This window comes from Xenopus tropicalis, chromosome 1, assembly GCF_000004195.4.
Source record: "Xenopus tropicalis strain Nigerian chromosome 1, UCB_Xtro_10.0, whole genome shotgun sequence".
NCBI classification, from domain to species: Eukaryota; Metazoa; Chordata; class Amphibia; order Anura; family Pipidae; genus Xenopus; species Xenopus tropicalis.
Genome location: NC_030677.2, coordinates 157,768,699 through 157,794,775, shown reverse-complemented (window position 1 = coordinate 157,794,775; position 26,077 = coordinate 157,768,699). Strand labels below are relative to the sequence as shown.

The 26,077-nt window shown below is 38.8% G+C and overlaps 2 protein-coding genes across 5 annotated transcripts in view; one reads left to right on the top strand and one right to left on the bottom strand.

The window, feature by feature from the left end:
• Nucleotides 1-16,354, bottom strand: part of stx2 (syntaxin 2) — a 46,358-nt gene extending 30,004 nt beyond the window's left edge. For 2 of the 3 annotated variants that reach the window (XM_031902034.1, XM_031902033.1), the window contains exons 1-3: nucleotides 16,151-16,354; nucleotides 6,822-6,899; nucleotides 3,557-3,656 (exon numbers count right to left, since the gene is read on the bottom strand). In XM_031902034.1, the coding sequence (XP_031757894.1) occupies nucleotides 3,557-3,656; nucleotides 6,822-6,899; nucleotides 16,151-16,180 (208 nt within the window). In that variant the 5' untranslated portion in view covers nucleotides 16,181-16,354. 3 annotated transcript variants of the gene reach the window in all.
• Nucleotides 16,355-16,409: 55 nt separating this feature from the next.
• LOC100488577 lies at nucleotides 16,410-25,109 on the top strand. 2 transcript variants are annotated; one of them, XM_002940180.5, is made up of 4 exons: nucleotides 16,410-16,594; nucleotides 19,932-20,042; nucleotides 20,603-20,755; nucleotides 21,002-25,109. In XM_002940180.5, the coding sequence occupies exons 2-4, from the start codon at nucleotides 19,986-19,988 to the stop codon at nucleotides 21,413-21,415; spliced, it is 624 nt and encodes a 207-aa protein (XP_002940226.3). In that variant the 5' UTR covers nucleotides 16,410-16,594; nucleotides 19,932-19,985; the 3' UTR covers nucleotides 21,416-25,109. The 2 variants fall into 2 exon arrangements, 1 of the variants encoding a protein (XP_002940226.3); XR_001923702.2 differs by lacking the exon at nucleotides 20,603-20,755 and having other exon boundaries at nucleotides 16,420-16,594.
• The last annotated feature ends 968 nt before the right edge of the window (nucleotides 25,110-26,077 follow it).

The window sequence follows — 26,077 nt, the reverse complement described above, 5'->3', positions numbered from 1 at the left end:
GCAAAATTTGTTAAAGAACCCCACACAACATAGAAACCCCTAATATACCTATGTAATATGTAACATGTTCCCTCAAGCAGTGAATAAATATAATTTTTATAAGCTAAAATGCAGCTGAAAAGCAGTTCTCTTTCTGCATCATTTGAAATCCTGGCAGGAGAAAATAAAACATTGATGTTACAAATTCTAACACCTTCTGCATAGCTTATAGACAGCATGCAGAAACTACATAACAATGCAGTGCAGTGTAAAGTTACTTTTCTTATTGACATCATGGGTGCAGGGAATTATGGGATTTGGAGGATACAAACTGAAGGCAGGCTAAGGACAGTAGACTACTTACATTTTTTTTTTTTGAGTCTCAAAGTAGTCAGCCAGATCAGCAGGAGAACAGGCTTAGGTAACTGCTCCAAACATTATTACATTAAAAATCATGAAAATTATGCAGATTTTTTAATTGATGTAACTTGCTTGAAATTACGTTTACTTTTCAAAAGCTTAAATTATGTTGGAGTTCTCCTTTAGGCACTCCCACGGAGTGTGTTTGGTCTGTTGAGGGAGACTAACTGCTCCAAAATGCCTTTCAACAATAGGAGTCACCGGTGGAAAGATCTTCGCACAACTTTGAAAAACCGGAGAAATGCGAAGTTGCCTGTAGGGGGAAACTTCAAACTTCAGAAAGCCAATTGCAGAGTTCTATCGCTGGCTACTAACTCGCTCTGTGGGGCATCAGCCTTAAAAGGAAAAGTAACACTAAAGACCGATATCGGCAGCTACAATCGGCCCGTGTATGGGGACCTTTAACTTTCCTGAACTGTGTTCAGCCTTTTTTTCCCCTCTGTATTTTTGCCCCATGTAGTTGGTATGTTTACACAACAGCTGAGCCTTCCTTAAAGGAAAAGTAATACTAAAAATTTTTAAGTAAAAAATCTATTCTACCCTGCTCCAATAATTGCCCTATCCTGCAAACCATTTAGTATTTTTGAATGCTTTAGTAGAAAAATACCTGCTAAAACTTGGCTTCCGGTCATTTGAAATAAGGTGATACGGCAAAGGAAGGAGCAGCATCCACTATGCGATGATCGATTGATCGAGCCTAGCCTTCCTTCTGTATATAGGAAGGAGTCAGGCTAGGCTCGATCAATCGATCATCGCATAGTGGATGCTGCTCCTTCCTTTGCCGTATCACCTTATTTCAAATGACCGGAAGCCAAGTTTTAGCAGGTATTTTTCTACTAAAGCATTCAAAATACTAAATGGTTTGCAGGATAGGGCAATTATTGGTGGAGGGTAGAATAGATTTTTTACTTAAAAATTTTTAGTATTACTTTTCCTTTAAGGAAGGCTCAGCTGTTGTGTAAACATACCAACTACATGGGGCAAAAATACAGAGGGAAAAAAAGGCTGAACACAGTTCAGGAAAGTTAAAGGTCCCCATACACGGGCCGATTGTAGCTGCCGATATCGGTCCCTTGGACTGAGAAACAAGGGGCCTGGCCGACCGATATCTGGCCTGAAATTGGGCAGATATCAATCGGCCAGGGCCAAAACGATCGAATTCGCCTACATGTTACCGGATATCGCCCACCCGTAGTTGGGGATATCGGGTGAAGATCCGCTCACTTGGCGACATCGCCAAATGAGCTGATCTGCCCATGTATGGGCAGCTAAAGTCCTGTAAGCACTGAGTTAAAGCTCAAGTATCACAATGAGATAGGCTGTGTATATAACCTTAAGACTATCAACACAGAGAGCTTAAAATTATGTTTACGTGTGTCAGATATGTCTTTTTGCCCACTTTGAGCTCATAATGAATGAGCAGCCTATACTTATAATAGAACACTGGAGACAGGCAATATTCTGTACCTGCTTTAAAGGGGTTGTTCACCTTTGTACAACATTCACAAAGCTAATAGTTCACATGAATTGAACAGTCTTTGCTATATACATAGTTAACAAAAAATCTGCAGCTATAGAGATATGCACCTCAGAATCATCCCGTGCTAATCCTTCACTTCTGCCCAGACCCTGTGCTGGGTCCAATGACCTTTCAATTTATCAAGATAGGCTGCTCCCATCTCCTCGAATCAGAGAAACAGGAGAAAGACTGATTTAACTAGTATAAAAAGTACCTTTTACAGTTGACTTTTTTTCATGGAAAATGGATTTTCTAACACGCCGAGAGCATTGCTAGAAGTTTTATAAGATTTGGACATTAAATATATATGTAAACAACACATGGATAGTATATTGAATGTGCAAATGCAATTAAATGCCCTTTTGTATGACATCTAAAGCAGACTATAAATGTTCAGACTGTGCTAAAAAATCAATTACCACTACCATATGGGTGGACTTCATAAACAGTGATCCATGGCGCAGGAAGGTGCCCGAGACAAGTGGCAGTTCAGGATTACTGCAGCTTGCATTTTGCAGAATAATTGATTAACTTTGTAAATGCCAGAAAGCCTAAAGGGGAGGTAGACAGCTGATGGCACACATTTACACAGTTTTGCCTATTGTTTTGCTGAGGGAGAGTGCTAGCAGTGAAAGCTTACTCATGCAGCCTGGCTGGTTTTTGAACTGTTCAGTTCCCTCTAGCACTCATGGTGGCACCCATATGCAGCAAAGATGCAAACATTAGGTACACAGTTTTTAATCTAAGTATTTTTATAGATTTCATATAAAAAGTGATAGAGCTAAAGATTTTTTACAGCTGTTTATCTCTAAGGTCCAAAAACTGGCCATGGTCTCTAGAGATCTCTTTACATTGCATTATAACTTAAATACAATGTGGCTTGGGGGTAGGTTGTATATCAGTTGGACAGCCCAATATAAGATGATATACAGAAGCCAGTAACTGCAGCTAGATATACAAGTCAACATTTTTCATAAAGAATATTATACACTTCTGTGATTGGGTCCATTGAAGAGCTGTGCTGTGTTTTACACTAGGGATCCCCAACCTTTTTTTTTTTTTTTTTTTTTTAACCGTGAGCCACACTCAAATGCAAAAAGGGTTAGGGAGCAACAAAAGCATGAAAAATGTTCATGAGGGTGCCAAATAAGGGCTGTGATTGGCTATTTGGTAGCTCCTATGTGAACTGGCAGCCTAAATGAGGCTCTGTTTGGCAGTACTACTGGTTTTTGTGGAACTAAAACTTGCCTCCAATCCAGGAATTTGAGGCCACTGGGAGCAGCATCCCAGGGGTTGGGGAGCAACACCTTGCTCATGAAGCATTGGTTGGGGATCACTGTTTTACACCCATCAATGTGTAAATGAAGTTTCAACAACACAAGGTGAATACCGGTTTAACTGCAAAATATCTTAAATCCCCTCACCCTGTTTCTTAACCAATAGATGCCTCTCTCAGCCCCACTTAGCACCCTTGCAGAGAAGGACACTTTATTTTAAAAGAACAAATGATTAGTTTACAAAAAAATAAAAGCAATTTAACTGTAGAGTTGTAAAGCAGAGATACCCAGAACATCAGTAAAGGATATTAAGCACACTGTCCTTTTGGGATATATGCAGTAATAACTTTATTTAGCTTACTGTCTTCTGGATTTGGTGCCGATAAAATTTTGCTGTGATTCTTTTTCATCTCCTCTACATTGTCTGCTATTTTAGCAATGCAATTTCTTATTTCTTCTACCTGTAAAATATAAACAGAATCAAAACAACTTTATTAAGTTGTATTATGTTGTCTTTAAAAAAGGGACATACAGTGTCTTTACACATTAAAAAAAAACCCTTGATATGCTTTTCTTAACATATGTTTTATACAGAAGATTGCACATTAAGTGGTGTTAACTATAGTAACGTTACCATGTACAGGGCAAAAAAAAAAAAAAAAAAGGCAATATGGCAATTTCTCAACTTCCGGAGAAGTTAGTTTCCTACATTCCTTAGCACGGATTTGCCTTGCTAGTGATTAATGGGTATTTTCATGCCAGTTCAGGGAGAGGGACAGGGGACAGAGGGCTTTTGCTTCTCCTGTGTCTAAATGCCTGTGTGAAGAGAGCGTGCTGGCTGAGCTTGTGCAGAGAGAGGGATGGAGAACTAGTGTTGGGAGAGATTTACAGACTTAGGCCTTTAATTGATGTTAGTGATATTTATCCACTTCTAATATTTTCATTTTGTATGCGATATATGTTAATAGAAGTGTTTATATAGGATATTTTTATTGTAAAATATTTTTGTTACTATTTCATTAATACAGCAAAGAAGCTATAGCTTTGTTATCGAAATCAGTGCTTTTTTTTTATATAGTGGGAGAATTTCTTACACCACATACGAGGGTTTAATAATATTTAAATAATGATGTCATACATTTAATTCTATGGAAACTTTGAGATGACCAGCAGTCACAATATTCCCTTTCACATCCGGCCTGTGTCTGGTTGTTTTTATGGGAGACTTGTTGAATTAATCCTCTGGTCTTTTTTTTCATTAAAAAATGAATTAAAACTTTATTAGACACCCCAGTAATTCCCACCCCTCCCCCTCCTGATTATACTTTTCCTTCTCCTTTAAACTGAAGAATTATATCAGAATGACAGTTCCCACAGATCCAGATGAAGGTCTATGAGAAAAGTCTGCCCCTTTTGGCATATGCAAGGTGCTAAAACAATAAGTTTTGATTATGAGTATGGGAAGAAATAACAGAGCATACAGCTTTATGGGAATCACCCAAACATTTGTAGGCCAGTCACTAAAAAAACTGTCTATTAAGACAATATATGGAAATATTGTCCATGAAAACAAGACTTAAAAGGGAAATTACACTAATAAACATTGGAGGTCTCTATAGCAATTTGTAAAACCCTGCTCCATCTAAATAAAAACATGCTTTTCTAGTAATATGTGCCATTGGTATAATCATAAAAAGAAAATTGTCATTTTAAGTAATAGGAGATCCCCCTGCTCATATGATTCACTGTGCTCATGCAAATCCAAGGACACACATACAGTCATATAAAAAAGTTTAGGAACCCCTCTTAATTCTTTGGAGTTTTGCTTATCATTGGCTGAGATTTCAAAGTAGCAACTTCCTTTTAATATATAACATGCCTTATGGAAACAGTAGTATTTCAGCAGTGACAAAGTTATTAACAGAAAATATGCAAAATGCATCATAACAAAATTAGACAGATGCATACATTTGGGTACCCCAACAGAGATATTACACCAATACTTAGTTGAGCCTCCTTTTTACAAAGCCTTTAGACGCCTCCTATAGCCTTTGATAAGTGTCTGGATTCTGGATGGCATTATATTTGACCATTCATCCATACAAATTCTCCAGTTAAGTTAAATTTGATGGCCGTCAAGCATGAACAGCCTGCCTCAAATCATCCCATAGATTTTCAATGATATTCAAGTCAGGGGCCTTTGACGGCCATTCCAGTATATTGTACTTCTCCCTCTGCATAAATGCCTTTGTAGATTTCCAACTGCGTTTAGGGTCATTGTCTTGTTGGAATATCCAACCCCTGCGTAACTTTGTGACTGATGCTTGAACATCCTGAAAAATTTGTTGATATTGGGTTGAATTCATCCGACCCTCAACTTTAACAAGGGCCCCAGTCCCTGAACTAGTCAGACAGCCCCACAGCATGATGGAACCTCCACCAAATTTGACAGTAGGTAGCAGGTGTTTTTCTTGGAATGTGGTGTTCTTCTGCCATGCAAAGTGCTTTTTGTCTCGTCAGTACAAAGTACTTTGTTCCAAAATGACTGTGGCTTGTCTAAATGAGCTTTTGCAAACAACAAGTGACTCTAATTATGGCGTGAGTGCAGAAAGGGCTTCTTTCTCATTACCCTGCCATACAGATGTTCTTTGTGCAAATTACGCTGAATTGTAAAACGATGTATAGATACACCATCTGCAGCAAGATGTTCTTGCAGGTCTTTGGAAGTGATCTGGGTTGTCTGTAACCATTCTCACAATCCTCCTCTGTGCCTGTGGCCTTTCATTTCCCGATTACATTCCTTACAGTTGAAACAGACAGTTTAAACCTATGAGATAGCTTTTGGTGGCGTTCTCCAAAACCATGATACTGAACAATCTTTGTTTTCAGATCTTTTGAGAGTTGCTTTGAGGATCCCATGCTGTCACTCAGTCAAACAGAAACACAACTTGCAATTGGCCACCATAAATACCTTTTCTCATGATTGGACAAACCTGCCTATGCAGTTCAAATCTTAACAAGCTAATCCAACCAATTTGGTGTTGCCAGTAATCAGTATTGAGCAGTTACATGCATTCAAATTAACAAAAATAAAAGGCTACCAACATTTTTGCACAGCCAGTTTTTCACATTTGATTTAATCCCATATAACTAAATACTGCTTCACTAACAATCTTTGTTCAGAAAACACCCCAGGAAAATGAAAGACATACCACAATTATCTTTTTTGTTGAAAGTGGGGTAAATTATTATGCAGGCTGAGAGGGGTTCCCAAACTTTTTCATATGACTGTATAATGTTAGGTCACATCAGCCAATGGATGGAATGGACAGAGCTCTTTCTTTTCCCCTAATTCTAACTGTCTAACACCTGTCAAGTGATTACTGAGGGGGCATACAGACCAACCCAAAATGGTGGTGCAAGGTAATAGAGGTAAAAGGGCAATATTTATTGATACATTTACTAATATACTTATAATATTAATAATATACTATATGAATATCAATCATCTTTTGGGTAAGTATTCATTCTGAAGGTATAGATCTCCTTTAAATTTAAATATATCTCAATGTACATTGCTGAGGTAATCAATGGATATTTAGGTAGACAGGAGTGAAAGCTCTCACCTGAAGAAAAAAATCATCCATGAATTGTTCCTTCTGAACAACAACCACTGTATCCCCATCTTCATCATTTCCTTTAACCTACAAATTAAAGAAAAAATAAGATTACTTGTATCTTCATGAATTAACAGGCAAGGTTAAGGATTATGAGACTCCTATTTTGTTTTTAACTTGGAGAAAACTGCATAATAATGGGGCTGATTTATGAACTTTTGAATTTGAGTTTTTAATACAATGCCACAAAAGATTTTTGCACTTAAGCTGACAAATTCATCCAAAACATCAATGTTTGGGATTTATTAAGTGCAAAAAACGAAGCACACATTTGAGTTTGGCGACTGAGTTTAAAGAAAATACTAGTAAATTCACAAAAATGAAATTAAAATTTCTGATAAATATGCTCAAGAGAACAGCAGAAAAAATTGGGATGCTTTATTTGCACATTTTGTTATGTAACTGCACTGATTTTAATTAATATGCCCCCTTAGTTTTTAGAAAATAAACTGCTTAAGAAAGGCTCATAAAGCAAAACATTTATAATGACAAAATGCTACAAGGAAGTATAAAACACACTAAACTTTTTCAGTTGAAATGTGAATTAACTACCTCGTGGGATAAATCAGACAAGCATCAAAAGCCATAATAACAAACTTCAACATTCCAATCATTGCAAGTACTAGGGCACTTGACCTCTTGCACTAAACAGCTTTTTTTCTTTTAAGGTACAACAAACCACAATTCATATTCTAATAAAGCTGCTTCTATGCGTATGCACAATACCCCTCACACATCTATCCCAAATACCGCATCTCTTGCTTTCATAGTAATGAAGCATTGGAAAGCTTACCCTTTTAGAATTTTTTTCTATTAATACTAACTTCCAATGCCTCAGGCACACAATAGTGCTACAGATATATACCACAGAGATTTGCATGGTTATGGCATACAGGGCCACTCTTGCAAAAGACAAACCATTTTTCAAAATGTGAATTATTTGATTAAAATGGAGTCTATGGGAGTTGACCTTTCCGTAATTTGGAGCTTTCAGGATAATGGGTTTCCGGATAAGGGGTCTGCTACCTGTACTTCCCCTTTTCTTCAGCAGCTCTTGGTATTTTACCAGCTATCTGGTTGCTAGGGTCTTGTTTACCTTAGTAACCAGGCAGTGGTTAGAATGAGAAACTGGAATATGGATAGGAGAAAAATTGAATATAAAGATAAGGAATAAACATTAACAATAACAGTAAAATTGTAGCCTGCTGAAGTCAGTGACCACCATTTCAAAGCTGAAAAGATGTAGAAGGGTAAGGCATATATATATACAAATATATAATAATGAAGGCCAATTGCAAATTTGCTAAGAATAGGACATTCTATACGTTACTTAAAGTTAATTTAAAGACTGCAGAAGGCACTCTGCCTTTGTCTATGAGTGCATCTGTGACCAAAGCACATAAAAAAAAAAAAAAAAAATTTTGTTAAGGAGAGACCTCCTCATTTTAATGCAATGAAGAAGGAATTCTGAGAAGGAAGCCCAGGATCGCTCCTAAAATTTCCATTTCCATGGAAACCGGCCTGCATTTGGGAATCCATTCAGCATAATGCCCTGGCTGTACTTTAAAACCCAACGAGTGAGATTCAGTTTCAAGGGTATTCCAAGTAAATTGAAATTTTAGAATCAATCCTGTGCTTTCTTCTGCAAAGAACAAAAGTGTCTGTATACCTTATGTTTTTGAAATAAAATAAATCCTTTTTTCAGTGTCAGCTCTCCTTCAGGCAAGATTCTGTTTCTCACAATGCCTTACAAGCTCCTTTACAAGTCTATTAATAAACTGGCTTTTGCTTCCAAAATGCATTCATTACATAATTTGTAAATGGTTTTAAAGTAATATGTAAATACAAATGCTACTAAAATGGAGTATTTGTAACATTCATCTTTCTGTAATGCTGGTTTTGACAATTGAAACAATATAGACAATTCCAGATGTAGGAGAACAAACTGCTACATTGATTCACGAGTCACATCCCATCAGTCAGTGAAGAGAATAACGAGGGACCGAAACTGCATTTCATAGCAATTACATTTACACAGAACATTAAAACCACTGAAACTTTGTAATGAAGTTAGTTACCTTCTGCCTAGTGCAATGCAGGGGACGCTCATAGGTGTTCTGAGAAACTTGGGTTACTCTGGTAATTTCCTTAAAAAGATTACAGTTAGGTCTCCAGAAAGGTTGTGAAACAATGTAACTAGGAAAGCAAACAGCTTTAAAAAAAACATGAAGTGAATGTTACCAAAATGGAATGCATTTCCCCAGGGCTGTTGCTTGCTAAATATGTCACTGAGAACTACAGGTGCAGTTCATGTCATTGCAAGCCAAAAGGAACATTTAAGTTGCAATCAACACTATGGAAATCTTAACTGCAAGAAGAACACCTCTGGGTATTGAGATATTTAAATAAAAACACTCCTAAGCAGAAAAACTTATGGAAACACTGACACCATTGCAATAATATTGGTAAACTGAGGCAACATTTTAAAGGGTCAGTATTCTCCCTTTTTCAATATCAGTAATTATTACAATAAATAAGGTTTATGCTAAACATAGTTTTTGGTATTTATGTATAATAATCTGTATAATGAGCAACTTCCTATCTAAAAACCATAGAGGCTACAGTTAGAGAAAGGAAGGGGTTCGTTTATACAGAAGGGTTCAAAGTAGACTGCTGAATTGTCTTGATTGTTTACGGGTGTCCTGTTATAGTAAAGAACTAGTACGTATTTACTTATTTTTTTGCTCCTGAACTCTACCACTTCTCCCTGGAATGGAGAAATCGAATTACAACTAAGTCCCTACTACGGAGGGACCACAAACATCTTAAAAAATGGTCAACTTTCCACTCGAGAAAATAATTGTGTCCAAATAATGGGGTAAAAAGATGAAAAGCAGAGAAATGAATGCAAATGGCTCAAAAATACTACTGCCTAATCAGTAAGAATTATGACATTAGCTGATGGTATTAGTTATAAATCACATTTTTATGTAATCACTGCCAGGGTACCTAATTACTTGAAGCCAGGAGGTTTTATAAGCTAAGTCCAGTACAGCAAAAATGATAGGTGATGCTAAGGTTAATAGAGCAAAAATTAAAAATATAGGAAGGTCAGCACAGCACAAACTATTTTCCTGTATCTTATCAACAGAAAATCAGAATTATTAAACTTTTACTTCTAATACAAAATGCAGTAAAATATGCAATTAATTCAAATTGTATTTATCCATTAAAATCTGAAGATTGCATGTGCTTTAAGGTCATCCAGACAGGCATCCACAAAATCCCTCCATTAGCTCACTCTGCTGAGTATGTATTATTCAAATTTTTAAACACTGGCTTAAAATAGGTGTTCATAGAATATAAATCTTAATGTTGTCTGTTAGTGTAAAAGCAGCCATTAGGAATCTAAGGGTCCCATATTATTAAATTAGAAGGATCCTAATCCCCAGAGGGCCCTCATTGGCTAACTGGGCTCCTGCACAAATACAATGGGAGCCCCACTAGAATAAAAACCAGTCCATGCACCCTTGATATGACATGGTCAAAGCCCAATCATACTGAAACCCACAGCCTTGATTTTCAACCTAAACCTGGCCCTGCTCCCAGTTTACTATTACTACTAATTGTATCCTCATTAATTATTTATGTTTTCCCTGCAAGCTCTCTGGGGATTAACTTTGACTCTTACCTGTCCTTCTCTGATCATGTCAAAATCTATTTTACCTATTTGCCTAAATCTCTCGGTTTCTCTAAAAAGCAACACCTACGACACTCATGTTTGCCCTCATTCTATGTTACCAGGACAACTGCAACTTGCTACTACCATGCCACTCCAACCTTACTCCCATCTCTCCTCACTGCAGTCTCTCTTAAATAACAATAACATATAAAATCACAGGGGGTGCCAAATATTAGCATTATTTAAAATAGCTAACACAATATTCCAGGCCCTTGCTCATGTTTTCTGAAAATAGCACCAGCTTATTTCTGTAGTAGCACCACCACATCATCATTCATCTTTTGCCCCAGACCAGTGCATGCACAGTGGAATGAAAACTCTGGCTTTTTGCTTTATCTTCTCCGGCAACCACCAAGAAGCAAAGAAGATGGTGCTTATACCGAAGTACCCTAGGCCGGTGTAGTTTCCTGCTAACAGCAGCCCTAGGCACTGTGTATTAGGTAAGCTAGTGTAACTACAGTATATGTTAGGTACCCCCGAGTAATTGTAACTTTTCCTCCTCTTATCTAAGCAAATACAAGCCTGTCTGTTTCTGTAATCTTCATCACGCTTCACTTTAAAGCAGTTGTTTACTTTAAAATTAACTTATAATATAGTATAGACATTGATATTCTGAGACAATTTGCAAATGGATTTACATTTTTATTTTGGGTGTTTTTTCAGTTATTTAGCTTTTTGTTCAGCGGCTCTCTAGTTTGGAATTTCAGCAGGTCTTTACTTGCTATGGTTTAGTTGAGAATAAATAGGAAAGAAATTGAATATAAAGATAAAGAATAAAAGATTAGGAATAAAAAGTAACAATAAAACTGTAAGCTCACAGAGCAAAATACAAATATGTCAACTATACAAAATAATGAAGACCAACTTCAAAAGCAAAGAGTAGCTAAAAAATCTTTATGATTTTCAAAGCTTCCTCTGTACCTCACTTCATATTTTCTCTTATACATTCATGTATTCCTGGTAATAATCTCTGTTCCAGTTAAAGCTAGCTCCTGGTCACCCCACCTACCCCTATTGTCCCTTCCTACCTAAAGCCTTACTTCTCATGCTGCTCCTTACTCATGAATTACCATCACTGAATTCCTCCATATCTCTTCCAAACCTTATTTAAAGAATAACTCTTAAAGGACAATGAAAGGTTAATATAAATTAAAAGTCTAAAGGCATTCTTTTTAAGTACTTACTGCATATCTAAATTCCCAGATCCCTGCTTGCTTCTCTGAGATATGGTGCTGGCAGCCTACAGCAGTCTGAAGACTACAGTGACATCACTGAAATCTCTCTGTCCTTCCTGTAGGCTGCCAGCGGCAGCCTTCCTATTCTCTGAGCATGTGTGTAACTTGATCCTGTCTCCTGTTCTGAGCTACACATGCCCACCAGCCAATCAGAAGTGGATCTGGCAGAGGGGAGGGGGGGGAATGAAACACATGCAGTATGAAGCAAGGAGGGAAAGGGAGGGAGAATACCTTTTTAGAGATGGCTGCCTGTTCTAGAAAATGTGAAGTAAGTGTGCGTGAGTAAATATTTGATTAGGTGAGCTAAAAGTGTGGCGTTTTTACTAAACAATAGGAGGACTATTGGGCAGTATGCTTTTTAAATTTTGACTTGCATTCTCCTTTAAGTGTACTGGCATACCAGCTAACTCAGTCCTGGCACATAGATGGCAATGCCTCAACCACTGTAAATGACAGCACTTACCATCCTCTTATTTTTGTCTGTAACTTAGCCATCTACTTTGACTGTAAGCTCTAGAGGGCCTCTTTAAAGGAGAAGGAAAGGCAAAATCACTGGGTGGGTGCCAAAATGTTGGACACCCCATAGTGATAGTAATTGCTTACCTTATACCCAGGGCTGGTGCTTCGGTTAGTAGAAAACTGCACCGGACCGGGGTACCTGCTAACGAGCAATCCTCTTTCTTCTTCTGTCTTCACGTCACTTGTACAGGAGCAGTAGAGTGAAAAGCCAAACTTTAAACAAAAAAAGCCAGCCTTTTCACTTTACTGCACATGCATCGGCCCCGGGATTTCAAGGGTAGACAAGAGAAGGAAGAGGATCACTCGTTCACAGCTGCCCTGTGCTGGTGCAGCTTTCTACTAACAGGAGCACCAACCCAGGGTATACGGTAAGCAATTACAACCACCCTAGTAATTGCACATATCCTTCTCCTTTAAAACTTAGCACTTCTTGAATGTAACTTTATTTTTGTATTTGTTTTATTTATGTACTGTTTTAATATAAAGCTCTGTGTATACAAGCAGAGCTATATAAATAACACTGTACATACATAGATACATATCTTGAAAACTAAAACAGAGTTGTCAACCTATGGTTTCAGCCTGCCGTGAATTATAAAACTTTTAGAAGAGGATGCTGGGGGATGTAGGCAAAACATGCTGCAAATTTGAAGTGACCTAAAGAGTAAAAGAGAAAACCATTCTTGCCTTAACAAAACACTTTAGCTCAAGCCTAACAATATTTAGCAAAATGAAGCAATATTAATAGCAGTTACTGAAAACTGTCTATGCAATGCCCCTTTTATAGTGAGGAAGTGAGACAGAGGGAACTGGTGCCTGGTTATCTGCAATAAATACGCAAGCTAATTTCCTTCTCAGCTCACAGTACAGAGGCCAGTACCTCCCAGAGAGGAATCCTACAGGATGTGTGTAGCACTGAAACGTGATCGATTTATTGCACACCATCCCAACCCCCACAGGCAAGGAACTCAAGGAAACAAAGCTGAAACACAAAATAGTTGCACATAAATATCTGTCTCACAAAGAACCTTTTGCGTAAACAAAAAAAATTCTAGAAATATGGTAACCCGTGTCAGTGATTTCTATGGAAAAAAAAACAAAATGATGTTTTTCACACACTGCCAGGCATTGTTCTTTAGTGCAGTGCATTAAGCTAAATTTATATTAATGCAGCTAGATCCCATCTTGCATAAACTGAAAAAAATGTGCAAAAACGGGCAATTTGAACAAATTCCAAATAAAATACTCAGATCCGAGAGCATGTTGACTTTTTTGACACAGTGAGATATACATATGGGATATAAAATGCTAACACTGCCCCTTTTAATTAATTTTGGACAAGGAATTTCCAATTAGCCAAGATTTTTCCCCAGGCCAGTGCTCATTTTGGGAAGAAAATCCACTCATCAGGGAAAAAAGCGCAACTCCTTTTTCACTAGTTGTAGAGTTAAATTTTACTGAAATGCGCATGTGTGAGTATAATAAACCTGAAGAGGGGCACCAGGGAAAGGCAAATAAGATTGTGGCATAGCGATGCCTTCATTTATTTTTTTTTCTTTCAGTGGGCTGATGCATTTTTTCATCAAAAAAAGATATATAGCATAAGTTAAAACTAAATGTTTATTAACATTAAACATGACCCCTTTATTGAAAATCATTACTGAAACACCACATGGGGTGTTTATCTCCAGGTTGTGAATCAGACCATGATATCAGCCTTTCCCTGTGCCTGAACCCAGAGCCATTGCATCGGAGAACACAGAGCAGATTTGGCGCTGAAATGCATTCTGCCGCGTATCAGGGTCAAAATCTGCTCAGCCTTCCACCACCTGGGCCAACGCAATGGATTTGAATGCAGGCACAGGAAAAAGGCTGATCCACGGACTGAGAACCAACACCATGTGGCATTAGCCTTAATCTGCTGCATGGGAATTTTGCCATCTGATGCACCATGGCTGCCAGAATAAAATGCAACATTTGCCACTAACAAGATAAAGTCAAGATGCTTGTTCTCTACATGTGTATATTATATATATAAAAAGAAAACATCCAATTTGTTGCAGCAGATTTAGGTCACAGTACACAGACTCAGTTTTCTTACCATTCAACAAACATTTGTTCAGTCACTTGCACCATTGTGAGACAGACTTATTCGACCAGGACCAGAACTACCCCAGCACAATCAATCTTCCTAAATAGATTCCACTCAGCATTCTACTGCACACTTTAGCTAAAGTCCAAGGAACAGAGATTCTGTAATAATTGATAAAAGTCTACAAAATAGTTACTATCTTGTACATTATGCAGCTTTGCCTCCCTTCCTTTTTTTTGTGTTTACGAATGATTTGCCTTTCTATCTTGCCAACCCCCCCCAAAAAAAGGCAGATCAACAATCCTAGTACTTATTAAAGTGGACTCAGAATAGTTAATATTATTTATGTATATGTTTAATCACATTTCCAATTATTTATGGCCTGTGTAACATGAGTGACAGTGACACAGTGTGGACTTTTGAGATATATATATAGCTCTGCTGAAAAAAAACTTTATTAGGTAGAAAGTCATTGGTAGCTAATGGTGGTTGATAATACAGACGAAGTATCACAGAGGGTGAGTCTCATTTGACATTATCATTGAAATTACTAAAGGCCCCAAGCACTTAGCAGACAGTGTTTCTTCAGCAATACTCATTAAGGAGACACTGTCTGTTGCGTTCCCAGGCTTGTGTGTCAGATATCATCCACCCATCAGGCTGAAGCATAGCTACAAACACAGGCGAACCCTGCCTATTCTACCTGTTCCCAGCCTATCGGTCTCTTACTGACCCTGGCAACTAGATATTAGTTTTAAAGCTGCACACAAATTATTATTCTACAAACACCAGTGGAGAGAAGCAGATCCTATGCAATGTGTGACTTTCCCCTAAAACATTTAGGTTTGCCGACTTGCCCAAGGAGGTATGAAAGCTGGACCCAAGTATCATATCAGTTTTGGTGGGACTCCATACTGTTAACAAAAGCCATGCAGGGTACTCTGTAGTCTCACTTTCTCATCCATTTACACTGGAGCACCCCAATCTACTTGTTGCAGCAATTAAAGCACTCCAGGTCGCTATCAGAACCTTGCAGTCACACAGTTCAGAAGGGCACCGAGATAAAACAAAGCTACATACCATAATAGCAAAGTCTAAAGTTACTTTACAAAGTATGTCTTTCTTACAAAGAGGTATCATATATATATATTTTTAATATCAAATAATGCTTCTTCCCGCAACAGCTAATGAACTTGCACCAAATTAAGTTGCAAGAGTAGAATGAATAAAGTTATCCTAAGCAACATTCCAATATACATTATTTATAAGTTTGTACATGTAAATACTATTGAAAACAGTGTTTCTCTCTAGTTCTTCTCTGGTTCTGACTCTTAACCAAATGTGTCAGTTTTCCTCCAACTAGCGTCTCCTACATTGTTTCAGGAGCCAAAGCAACTAGTGCCAAGAATATAAACAGACACCTTAATTTCTCTAAAACCATTACAATTGTTTTTATTGATGAACTTTGGAAAGTTACTTAGAATCACGTTCCTTTTAACAGAAAAAATACAGCGGCTAAGCCCCTTTAATATGTTAGCCTGAATTTGTATGAATGATCTCATAAAAACAACTGAACAGCTGCAGGAAGATGCAGTTGGACGCATCCATTTCCAGCCTACAGTCAATTGGAACATCCCTCAGTCCTAAGGACCGTTACTCAGTTAGCTTGGAAATAATCGATTTCACTCACCGCTGACAACTCTGTCAGCCGGTCCTTCATGCCCGTAAGTGCAGCTCGCCCCCCCAACGTCTCAGGTAGCAGCTTCCCGTTGAGTTTGCAACCACCACCTCCTTCTCTGCTTGGTGCCACAGTAGCCGCTAGTTCCTAGTGGTTATTTGTACCCCAGTGACATCATTGGCACGTTCCGCAGCCGTCATCTTCACGTTATCACGTGGTGTATGGGCGTATCCAAGTGACGTCCTTGTCACGTGATACACTGCGTCATCGTCACGTGGTGTACATGGTGTATATAAGTTCCACCTAAAGGCGCGACTTTTTGAAGTGCGGAGATCCTGAGTCACAGATGCAGAAGTCTTTGGTGCGTTGTCGAGACGACGGTGGGGTACCCTGTGAGTGAGAGATACAGAGCTCTGGGAAGTCTCTCGTGTCTTGTTAGTGGGGCATCTTGAGAGGGTGAGTGTTGCAAATGCGACTTTTGGTGGGGTGGCCCTGGGAGGTTTGGTCGGGCAGATGTGGCTCTAGGCTGTACTACTAGGTGCCCTTCTCTGCATGCCTTTTGCTCCCTACACTGCCTGCCCTGGGGGGGTTAGTGGGGTATTGGGTGGGGCAGCCCTGAGAGGGTGAGTGGCAAATGTGACTTTTGGTGGAGTGGCCCTGGGAGGTTTGGTAGGGCAGGGGTGACTTCTAGGCTGTACTAGGTGCCCTTCTCTGCCTGCACTCTGTTCCCTGTGTGTTCCCCTACTCAGCCTGCGCCCCCTACTCTGCCCCTTTTGCTCCCTGCCCTACTCTGTTGTCTGCTCTCTGCCTGTGTGCCCTACTCTGCCTGCCCTCTTCTCCCTGTGTGCCCCTACACTGCCTGCCCTGGGAAGTTTGGTGGGGTATTGGGTAGGGCAGCCCTGAGAGGGTGAGTGCGGCAAATGTGATTTTTGGTGGGGCTGGTGTTACTACTAGGGTGACTCTAGGCTCTACTACTAGGTGGCCTTCTCTGCCTGCCCACTTCTCCCTGTGTACCCCTACTTTGCCTGCCCTCTACTCCCTGCCTGTCCCCCCTAGTCTGCCTGCCCTCTGCTCCCTGCCTGTGCCCCTGTGTCTACCTGTGACTCTAGGCTCTACTACTAGGTGCCCTACTCTGCCTGCCCACTTCTCCCTGTGTACTCCTACTTTGCCTGCCCTCTACTCCCTGCCTGTCCCCCCTAGTCTGCCTGCCCTCTGCTCCCTGCCTGTGCCCCTGTGTCTGCCTGTGACTGCTAGGTGACTCTAGGCTCTACTACTAGGTGCCCTACTCTGCCTGCACCCCCCTACTCTGCCTGCCCTCTGCTCCCTGACTGTGCCCTCTGCCCTACTCTGCTCTCTGCCTGTGCCCCCCATACTCTGCCTGCCCTGGGAGGTTGGGTGGGGCAGCCCTGAGAGGGTGAGTGTGGCAAATGGGATGTTTGTTGGGGCTGGTACTACTGCCTGTGCCCTCTGCTGTTTTCCTGTCCCCCCTAGTCTGCCTGTCCCCCCCTGCTCCCTGCCTGTGCCTACTAGGGTGACTCTAGGCTCTACTACTAGGTGCCCTACTGCCTGCCCTGGGGGGGTTAGTGGGGTATTGGGTGGGGCAGCCCTGAGAGGGTGAGTGTGGCAAATGTGATGTTTGGTGGGACTGGTGTTACTGCTAGGGTACTACTGCCTGTTTCCCTTACTCTGCTTGCCCTCTGCTCCCTGCCTGTGCCCCCTAGTCTGTCTGCCCTCTGCTCCCTGTGTGTACCCTATGTTGCATGCCCTACATTGCCTATGGGAAGTGAGCCTGGTGAAGCTTCTTGTGTATAGTTAGAGTGCCCTAACGCAGGTGTCCCCAACATTTTTCCTCCCGGGGACCGGTGCAAAGAATGGAAAAGATTTTTTGTGTGCCGGTGGTTTGTTTTGGTGCTTGGCATGTCTGCTTTGACTGCAACTCTTCATCTTTAAATGTGTGCGCATTGCGGCCCAATCCTTGCATGTCTTTAGTCTGCTGAAAGGCTGGGTTTGGACAGGTTGGGGATCCCTGTCCTAATGTGTTATATCATAAACATGTGCACTTAATATTTGTATCCCTTTCTGACACTTTTTATTCAGGTCAAGAACATGTGTAATCTGTAGCCAGCAATTCTTTTAAAGGGGTTCTCCACCCAAAAGCTATATTCTTTTTTAGTTATTTGTAAATATAATTGACATCACATTTTTTTTTCTTTCTAACTTAAAACAGTGTAAGGGGAGTCAGGTCTTCTCAGCCAGCTTGCATCGTTTCAGGAGTCACAACCAACAGTACATCCTATAAAAGCCATACAGATACTGCTGTCAATAGCAGTTGCATTTATAAATAACTTCAAAAGCCATCTTAATTAAAAAAGAAAAAAAAAATATGTAGGGATGTTGCTTATAATAGCATTATCATTGCATTAAGAATGAATGTTGAATGTATGTCTTTTGGTCAGGCAGATGTGCCTACTAGAGTGACTCTAGGCTGTACTACTAGGTGCCCTTCTCTGCATGCCTTTTGCTCCCTGCGTGTGCCCCCTACACTGCCTGCCCTGGGTGGTTTGGTGGGGTATTGGGTGGGGCAGACCTGAGAGGGTGAGTATGGCAAATGTGAATTTTTGGTGGGGTGGCCCTGGGAGGTTTGCTGGGGCAGGGGTGACTCTAGGCTCTACTACTAGGTGCCCTACTCTGCCTGCCCTGGGAGATTTGGTGGGGTATTGGGTGGGGCAGCCCTGAGAGGGTGAGTGTGGCGAATGTGATGTTTGGTGGGGCTGGTGTTACTACTAGGGTACTACTGCCTGTGCCCCTACTCTGCTTGCCCTGTGCCCCCTAGTCTGTCTGCCCTCTGCTCCCTGTGTGTACCCTATGTTCCATGTCCTACATTGCCTATGGGAAGTGAGCCTGGTGAAGCAAACCGTGGGTTGCTGTGCTATTCACTGGGGAAGAGGAGGGATATTGATATACGGGTATGTGGATATGGTCTTAAAAGATGTTGTGATAATATGGATGAAGTTTAAAGTGGGTATGGCTTAAAAATTGGAAGTGGTGAACACTGGCTTCCATTATCGACCATCCAGACCACATAGGCCAGAATTTCCAGATACTTTTGTAATCCTTTGCAGAATGTGCATCACTGTCCAGGGGATCCCTAACATTCATAATCATGATATTTTTTGTCTTGGTACCTGGTGCTGACTTTTCCAAAAGCTCAGAAGGTCCTTAATTGGCTGCCTACACACCATTATTTTTAAAAACTGTACATTTATTAGTTCAAGAAATTAATTTTTAATGGTATTTGTAATTATAGTTATATTTGTGCAGTTTAAAAATAAATAGATACACCATAGAAATGACAGAATTTTCTACTTGTCACTTAATAAATCTGCACCCAAGTGTGTGCACAATTTATTTATTTTTGTTTGGTTTGCTTATGATGATCTCATAACTTTAAAGAGATTTTTACTTTTTTTTATGCCCATCACTGCATTTTATGTTCTTCTTACTTACAAAAAGACTAAATCTAACTATTGATAGAAACTACCTTGTACATTTTTTTCTTGCTTTTCTTTACTCTTTTTAGTGGTCTTAAAATGTTAAATATGAAACTTAACATTGCATATCCTTTAACATTCCATAACTATAACTGCTTTTATTATTATTATAAACGGTTACTAAAAATGATTGCTCAAAAAGAATTATACAACCCTTCTCTAAAAGTATTATACAATGTACTAATGCTACAGTCTTCTGTAAATCTAAACTATCTGCATTTGATAACTTGCTTGTTTTTTAGGGGGAAGACGATGCCTTTATAAAAAGAAGACAATGTCTGCAAAATACCAAAAAAATGGACTGTCCAGCTAAGATCTTTGTGTATCATTTAATTAGTTTTCATGACTTCCAGGTAGGTTTACACTCGATCGTTAACTTTTATTGTTTTTTACCAACTCATTCTGTTCAGTAAATTTTTCTGGCTAGCTGCATTTCTGTCCACTACACTGCTGAAACTATCAATCAAGTACAGTGCATTCAGTAAAAATGGAAGCTTGCATATAGAAGCAACATAAACTAGGATCAAATGTCAATTTAACATTACATAAGTATTTCTGCAATTAATTTACATTTGTAACAGTAAGCTTAGCAGTCGCTCTGAGTTTCAATGCATAATATACATTTTTATTTTTATGACAAAATGATCAAGTGCAGCGTATATTTTCTACAATTGTTATTATGTATACACCTTTCTTTCCTGCTAAGTACTCTAGCGAGGTACAAAGCTCCAGTGTAGTGTTTTCAATGATAGAATTTAATTTGTAATTGGTAGTTACCTTAACAGAAAGCAGTGATTAAATTTCATAATCTTGTTTAACATTACCTTTCAAAATGAGGGTCATTGGAACATTTGAAAATGTTACAAGAATGATTGACTACTATAAAGCGCAAACTATTTATTTTTGTCTTTAGCTGGAAAGAGACAGTACAAGAAACAGAAAAGTAACTGTGCAAACACTTAAAAATGGGTTTGAGCAAAATATTGACAAGGATAAAGGTACCCACAGTTACATGATAAAATTTCCAAAATTAAGTGACCATAAGAACCATGCTACGTCAGGCAAGGTAAATTTTGGTTTGGTAACTAAGCTAGTCTATGATGAGCTGAAGTATGTTGTCTTGAGCTTACAGCCATATTAAATTGTTTATAAACATTGTAAATCATTTTGTTTAAAACCATATGAGCATACATAAACAACATTAATTTTATTGCCCTAGTCAACTTCAACATTTAAATCTGTTGAATGAGTTACATTTTTTTTTTCTGTAGTTCATTTTAGTATTTAATTTGTTTTATTTTTACCTTACCAGTTGGCAAACATCAGAGAAAAAGTTGACCCAAGAGTAAGAAATAAAATTGTGGAACTGTACCGAAGTGGTGTCAGGAAAGCAATTGAAATTAAAAGACACACTGACACATATGTTCGTCATGAGCTCTTTCCTAGTGGTGATCTTCCTGAAGCCTCAAGAAGAAGGTTCTATCCAACGCAGAAAGATATTTCAAATCTTATGTCCAAAGATAGATATGAAGGAAAAAATTCAGTGCTTGACCAGCAAAATGTTGTTGATCTTCTAAACAACTGGAAACAAGAAAAAGCAATAAATATGTTTTTCCGCCCACACACCATTAAAATAAATGGAGATGGTCACATTTTCTGTTTTGCTATCAAACAGAATGGCAGCAAAGGCTTTTGCAGAAATATGGTAATTAAATTACACTGCTAGATGCAACCTACCGAAAAACAAGATCTGCTTTTCCACTGTTTTTTCTCTGTGTCAGAACAAATGTTTGTTATGCTGTGGTTGGAGCTTTTGTGGTGCAACAGGAAACTGCAGCACATATAGAGGAGGCCTTGCAGATGTTTAAAACCTGGAACAAAAAATGGAATACCAAATATTTCACGGTAGATTTCTGCCTTGAAGAAAAATCCACTGGCCTTGACTTGGGCAATTCACTCTAAGAAACTAGGAACAGATTTGTAGGGAAAATGCCCATATTTTGATGGTATTGTCCTCATACAACCGATAAAATTACTCAAAAAATATTTACTGACCACCATTAATTCATGTCTTCTGTGCATTTTCAGTTGGAATCAGCACCACCTAAAACTGTAGCAGCTGTAAATGCATAAATGGGTAAAGGAAGCAGAGGTTTTGGTCAAACCCTTGAAGTTCCCAGGAATGTTACAAAGTTATTTTTTTAATGACCATTCATTTAATCTTCTATTTTTTTTTTAAATAGAAGTTTAATGTAGCATCACCCTTGATAATTAGAGAACTTTATTTTGGTAAATAATGGATTGGAGTTCCAAAGGTGTTTTTGTTAAATAATTCAGTTTATCATCATCATTGGTTATATAGTGCTAGCAAATTACACAGTTCTTCACATTAATTTATAACAAATGAGTCTTACAATAATTTAACAGAATAAAAATGGTGTCAGAGGGTCCTACTCACAAGAGAAATGGATGATGAAAACAATTGTTGATTCTTAATGATAATGGTAGAAAGTTCCAGGAACAGGCAGAAGCCAGGAAGAGAAGAAGAGAGGCAAAGGTAAGAAGCAGAGTTTAGATTCCATGAAGGAAATGAGATACAGGGTTGGACTACATTAAGGGCACTGAATGTGAACTTCACTATTTTAAATTGGATTCAAGATTAAGATAGATGAATGAGTCTAGCAGCAGTTTTAAGAAGAGATTTAAGTTGTAAAAGAGATTATGTTGAAATGCCTGCCAGGAGTATTATTAACTAATATTTATAAAGCACCAACATATTCTTCAGTGCTATAATGGGTGTATGAAGATACAGATACAATGAAGATACAGATTACTATACAAAAACAGCAACAAACCAGTACAAGAGGTAAAAGGTCATGGCCAAAAGAGCTTACAATCTAAATTGCAGTAGTCAAGGAAGGAAATAATAAGAAACAGCCTGTTGTAGACAGTGGACATATAGGGCCTAGTCTAGAGGCCAATGAGACCAGGATATAGCCCCCAAGACCACAGGGCAACAAAAAAGGTATAATGTGACTCCCGAATTTTCATAAAAATCATAAACATGTATTTAATACATCATATGAAAAAATACATGCATACCCCATTGTGCTCTGCCTTACATCTTTCATACCTTCCGGTACTTATGCAGTACTTAGGCAGTAAAGAATCAAGATGCGGTAGAATATTTAAAAGAGAAAAAGGTCCACCCATCATTACATAAAACCTTTTTGTCTACTATTCCTAACTTAGTGTTCTGGAAGTCCATTCTTTTCACTGAATTGGCTGGTAAATCTTAGATTGAATTAATTAACTTCAATCTTTAAAATTTTTAATGTTTCAAAAATCTTCTGATGGCAGGGTGGTCAGGAGATTTGTTCATAACATTAACAGTTTTTGATGCTCCTGGGGGCTATATCCTGGTCTTATTGGGCTCTAGAGAAGGCCCTCTATGTCCCTTGTCTACAACAGGCTGTTCTAAACTTTTCAGTGGAATTGCTTTCTTTTGTTTCTTTCCATTTTTGCAACACTTATTATTATAGGGCTATAAGGGGAATGTCCTCAAAGCCAGATATTTTACAACCTCCACTTAGGAGACCAGATAATTGAGCCGGGAGTAAAAAGAACTGACTGCTGGTAGAGACTCCACTGCTGATCGCAGGGGCAAGCTGAGTCCAACAACATGACACAAAATAAAAATCCAGTGCCAGCTGCAAGAAAATAAAGAGCTGGCAGACTGAGACCAGCTTTTGTTGGCCTTTATTTATTGATGCAACAGATGGCCAATATTGTGCCCTACATCATAAGTGACCTGCCTGGAGCTAAGTGCCCCTGGGCACAACTAAAATCTGGTGAGCTTTATAAATGTTTTTTAATACACAGTGTATGAAGACTTGAGCTAATAATCTCCTAAGCGAAATGTCTGGGGCATATTGCACCCAGGCCTCTAATTTATCCTGGTAAGCTTAACCATTTAACCTAAAAAATTATATTTGAACACAGCACTCAAAGTGCATAGCCTGGGGATTTGAGCACTCTTACATAAAGGGTCAGCATTGCATAAATTGGTTATCTTCCCTAGAGTATACTATGCATTATATTTAGCTTCCATAAATAAAGTTTATGTGGGGTAGATTGGAAAGACTATAGTATTTTATATCTGTGACTCAAATGTGTAAATAAATCTTATTTAACTGTATATTGTATACTAGGTCTATGTATATTGTGATAGACATTTGCTATAGTCTTTACAGTGGGCTGAACATTTGCTGTTGTAAAGCACTATGCACTATTAAATTTTTTCATTAAATACTACAAGACAGCTAAGTTTACATGAAAAATAAATGTGGGGGTTACCATCACCATGGAAACATGTATTATTTGATTTTGGAGTCCCATTCTGTCCAATTTTGAACTAAGATTATTTAGTTAATTGTATTCTTAGCCATTACAGATCAGTACATTCAATTTAATGAAAAAAAGTAATTATTTTGCAATCTCTAAAATTCTGTGTATAGCACAATTTTTTCCTTGCAAGGAAAACTTTGGAAAGTGACGTAACGCATTTGTTTTCCCAAAAATATACAATAAAAACAATAAAAATACACTGCAAACTTTCGGAGCTCTAAGGCCATTGGCTAATAAGGTACTACAGTTTTTGTTTTGTGATTGTAATGAGACTGGGATCCAATACCTTTTATAACTAAATAGTTGCTCTGGGGACATGATAACATTTCTACTAAGCACTACCCTATTCCTACTAAAACATAATTATTTCCTTTTTAAATCCTGTTATTATCTGGACAGCAATGGGTAAAAATTTGACCCCCTCCTACGCCAACCTATGTATGGGTTGGTGGAAGAAAATCCCCATCTCTGCACATATGAGGAAACATCTAAACCTTTATTTGCGCTATATTGATAATTTTCTATGTATATGGCAAAGTGATAAACACCACTGAATCAAATATAAGATTTCAGTGAAGAAAGAATGGAGTTCCTGGACACTGAGTTAGGAATAGCAGACAAAAAGGTTTTATGTAATGATGGGTTGAGCTTTTTCTCTTTTAAATTCTCTACGGCATCTCGAATCCTTACTGCCTATGAATAAGTACCTGAAGGTCTACCAATATCCGCAGCCATTTGTGAAATCGGTTGCCTCGCCAAGTCACCATACACGCACCGAATATTGTACGAAGCGAGGTTTTGTGCGATATCATCAGTGCGTGTATGGCCAGCTTTAGACTGTAAGCTCCTTCGGGCATGACCTTCTACCTCTTGTATCGGTTTTCAGCTGTTTTTGTATGTTAATCTGTATTTTCATTGTAAACACCCATTTATTGTATAGCACTGCGGGATATGTTGGCACTTTATAAATATGAGTTAATAATACTCCTGGCAGGCATTCCAACATACTTCAGTCTGTTCTTAAAGGAATACTGTCATGGTAAAACATGTTTTTTTCCAAAACGCATTAGTTAACAGAGCTTCTCCAGCAGAATGCTGCATTAAAATCAATTTTTTTAAATATACACATTTAAATTTGAAATTTCACATGGGGCCATGTACTTTTCCAATGGTGCCACAGTCATGTGATTTGTGCTCTGATAAACTTCAGTCACACTTTACTGCTAAGCTGTAAGTTGGAGTATCAACCCCCTCCCTTTCCCCCCAGCAGCTGATCAGCAGAACAATGGGAAGGTAGCAAGATAGCAGCTCCCTGACAGCTACATTGCTAAAAGTGGTAGATATCAGAATAGCACTCAATAGTAAAAAATTCAAGTTCAGCTCATGACTCCTCCACTTACATGGGAGTAGGACAAACAATAGGTTACCTGAAAGCAGTTCTAATGTGTAGCGCTGGCTCTTTCTGAAAGCTCAGACTCAGGCACAATGCACTGAGATGGCTGCCTACACACTAAGGGGCTGATTTACTAAGACACGATTTCGAATCCGAATTGGAAAAATCCGATTGGAAAAACAAACATTTTGCGACTTTTTCGTAATTATCGGTCATTTTGCGACTTTTTCTGAGGTTTCGTATTGGTCACGAATATATCGTATAGACGATCCGAAAGTCACGAAATATTCGTATCGGACGATCGTACACGGCGGAAACAGCCTTCTGAAAGTGACGATAAATTCGTATTGACGGTCCGAAAGTCACGAAATATTCGTATCGGACGATTGTACACGGCGGAAACAGCCTTCCGAAAGTCACGCAAATTTCGTATCGGCGGTCCGAATGTCACGAAATATTCGTATCGAACGATCGTACACGGCGGAAACAGCCTTCCGAAAGTCACGCTAATTTCGTATCGGCGGTCCGAATGTGACGAAATATTCATAAATTTAAATGGCTTGCCATTTCTATCAATGGCGGTTTTGT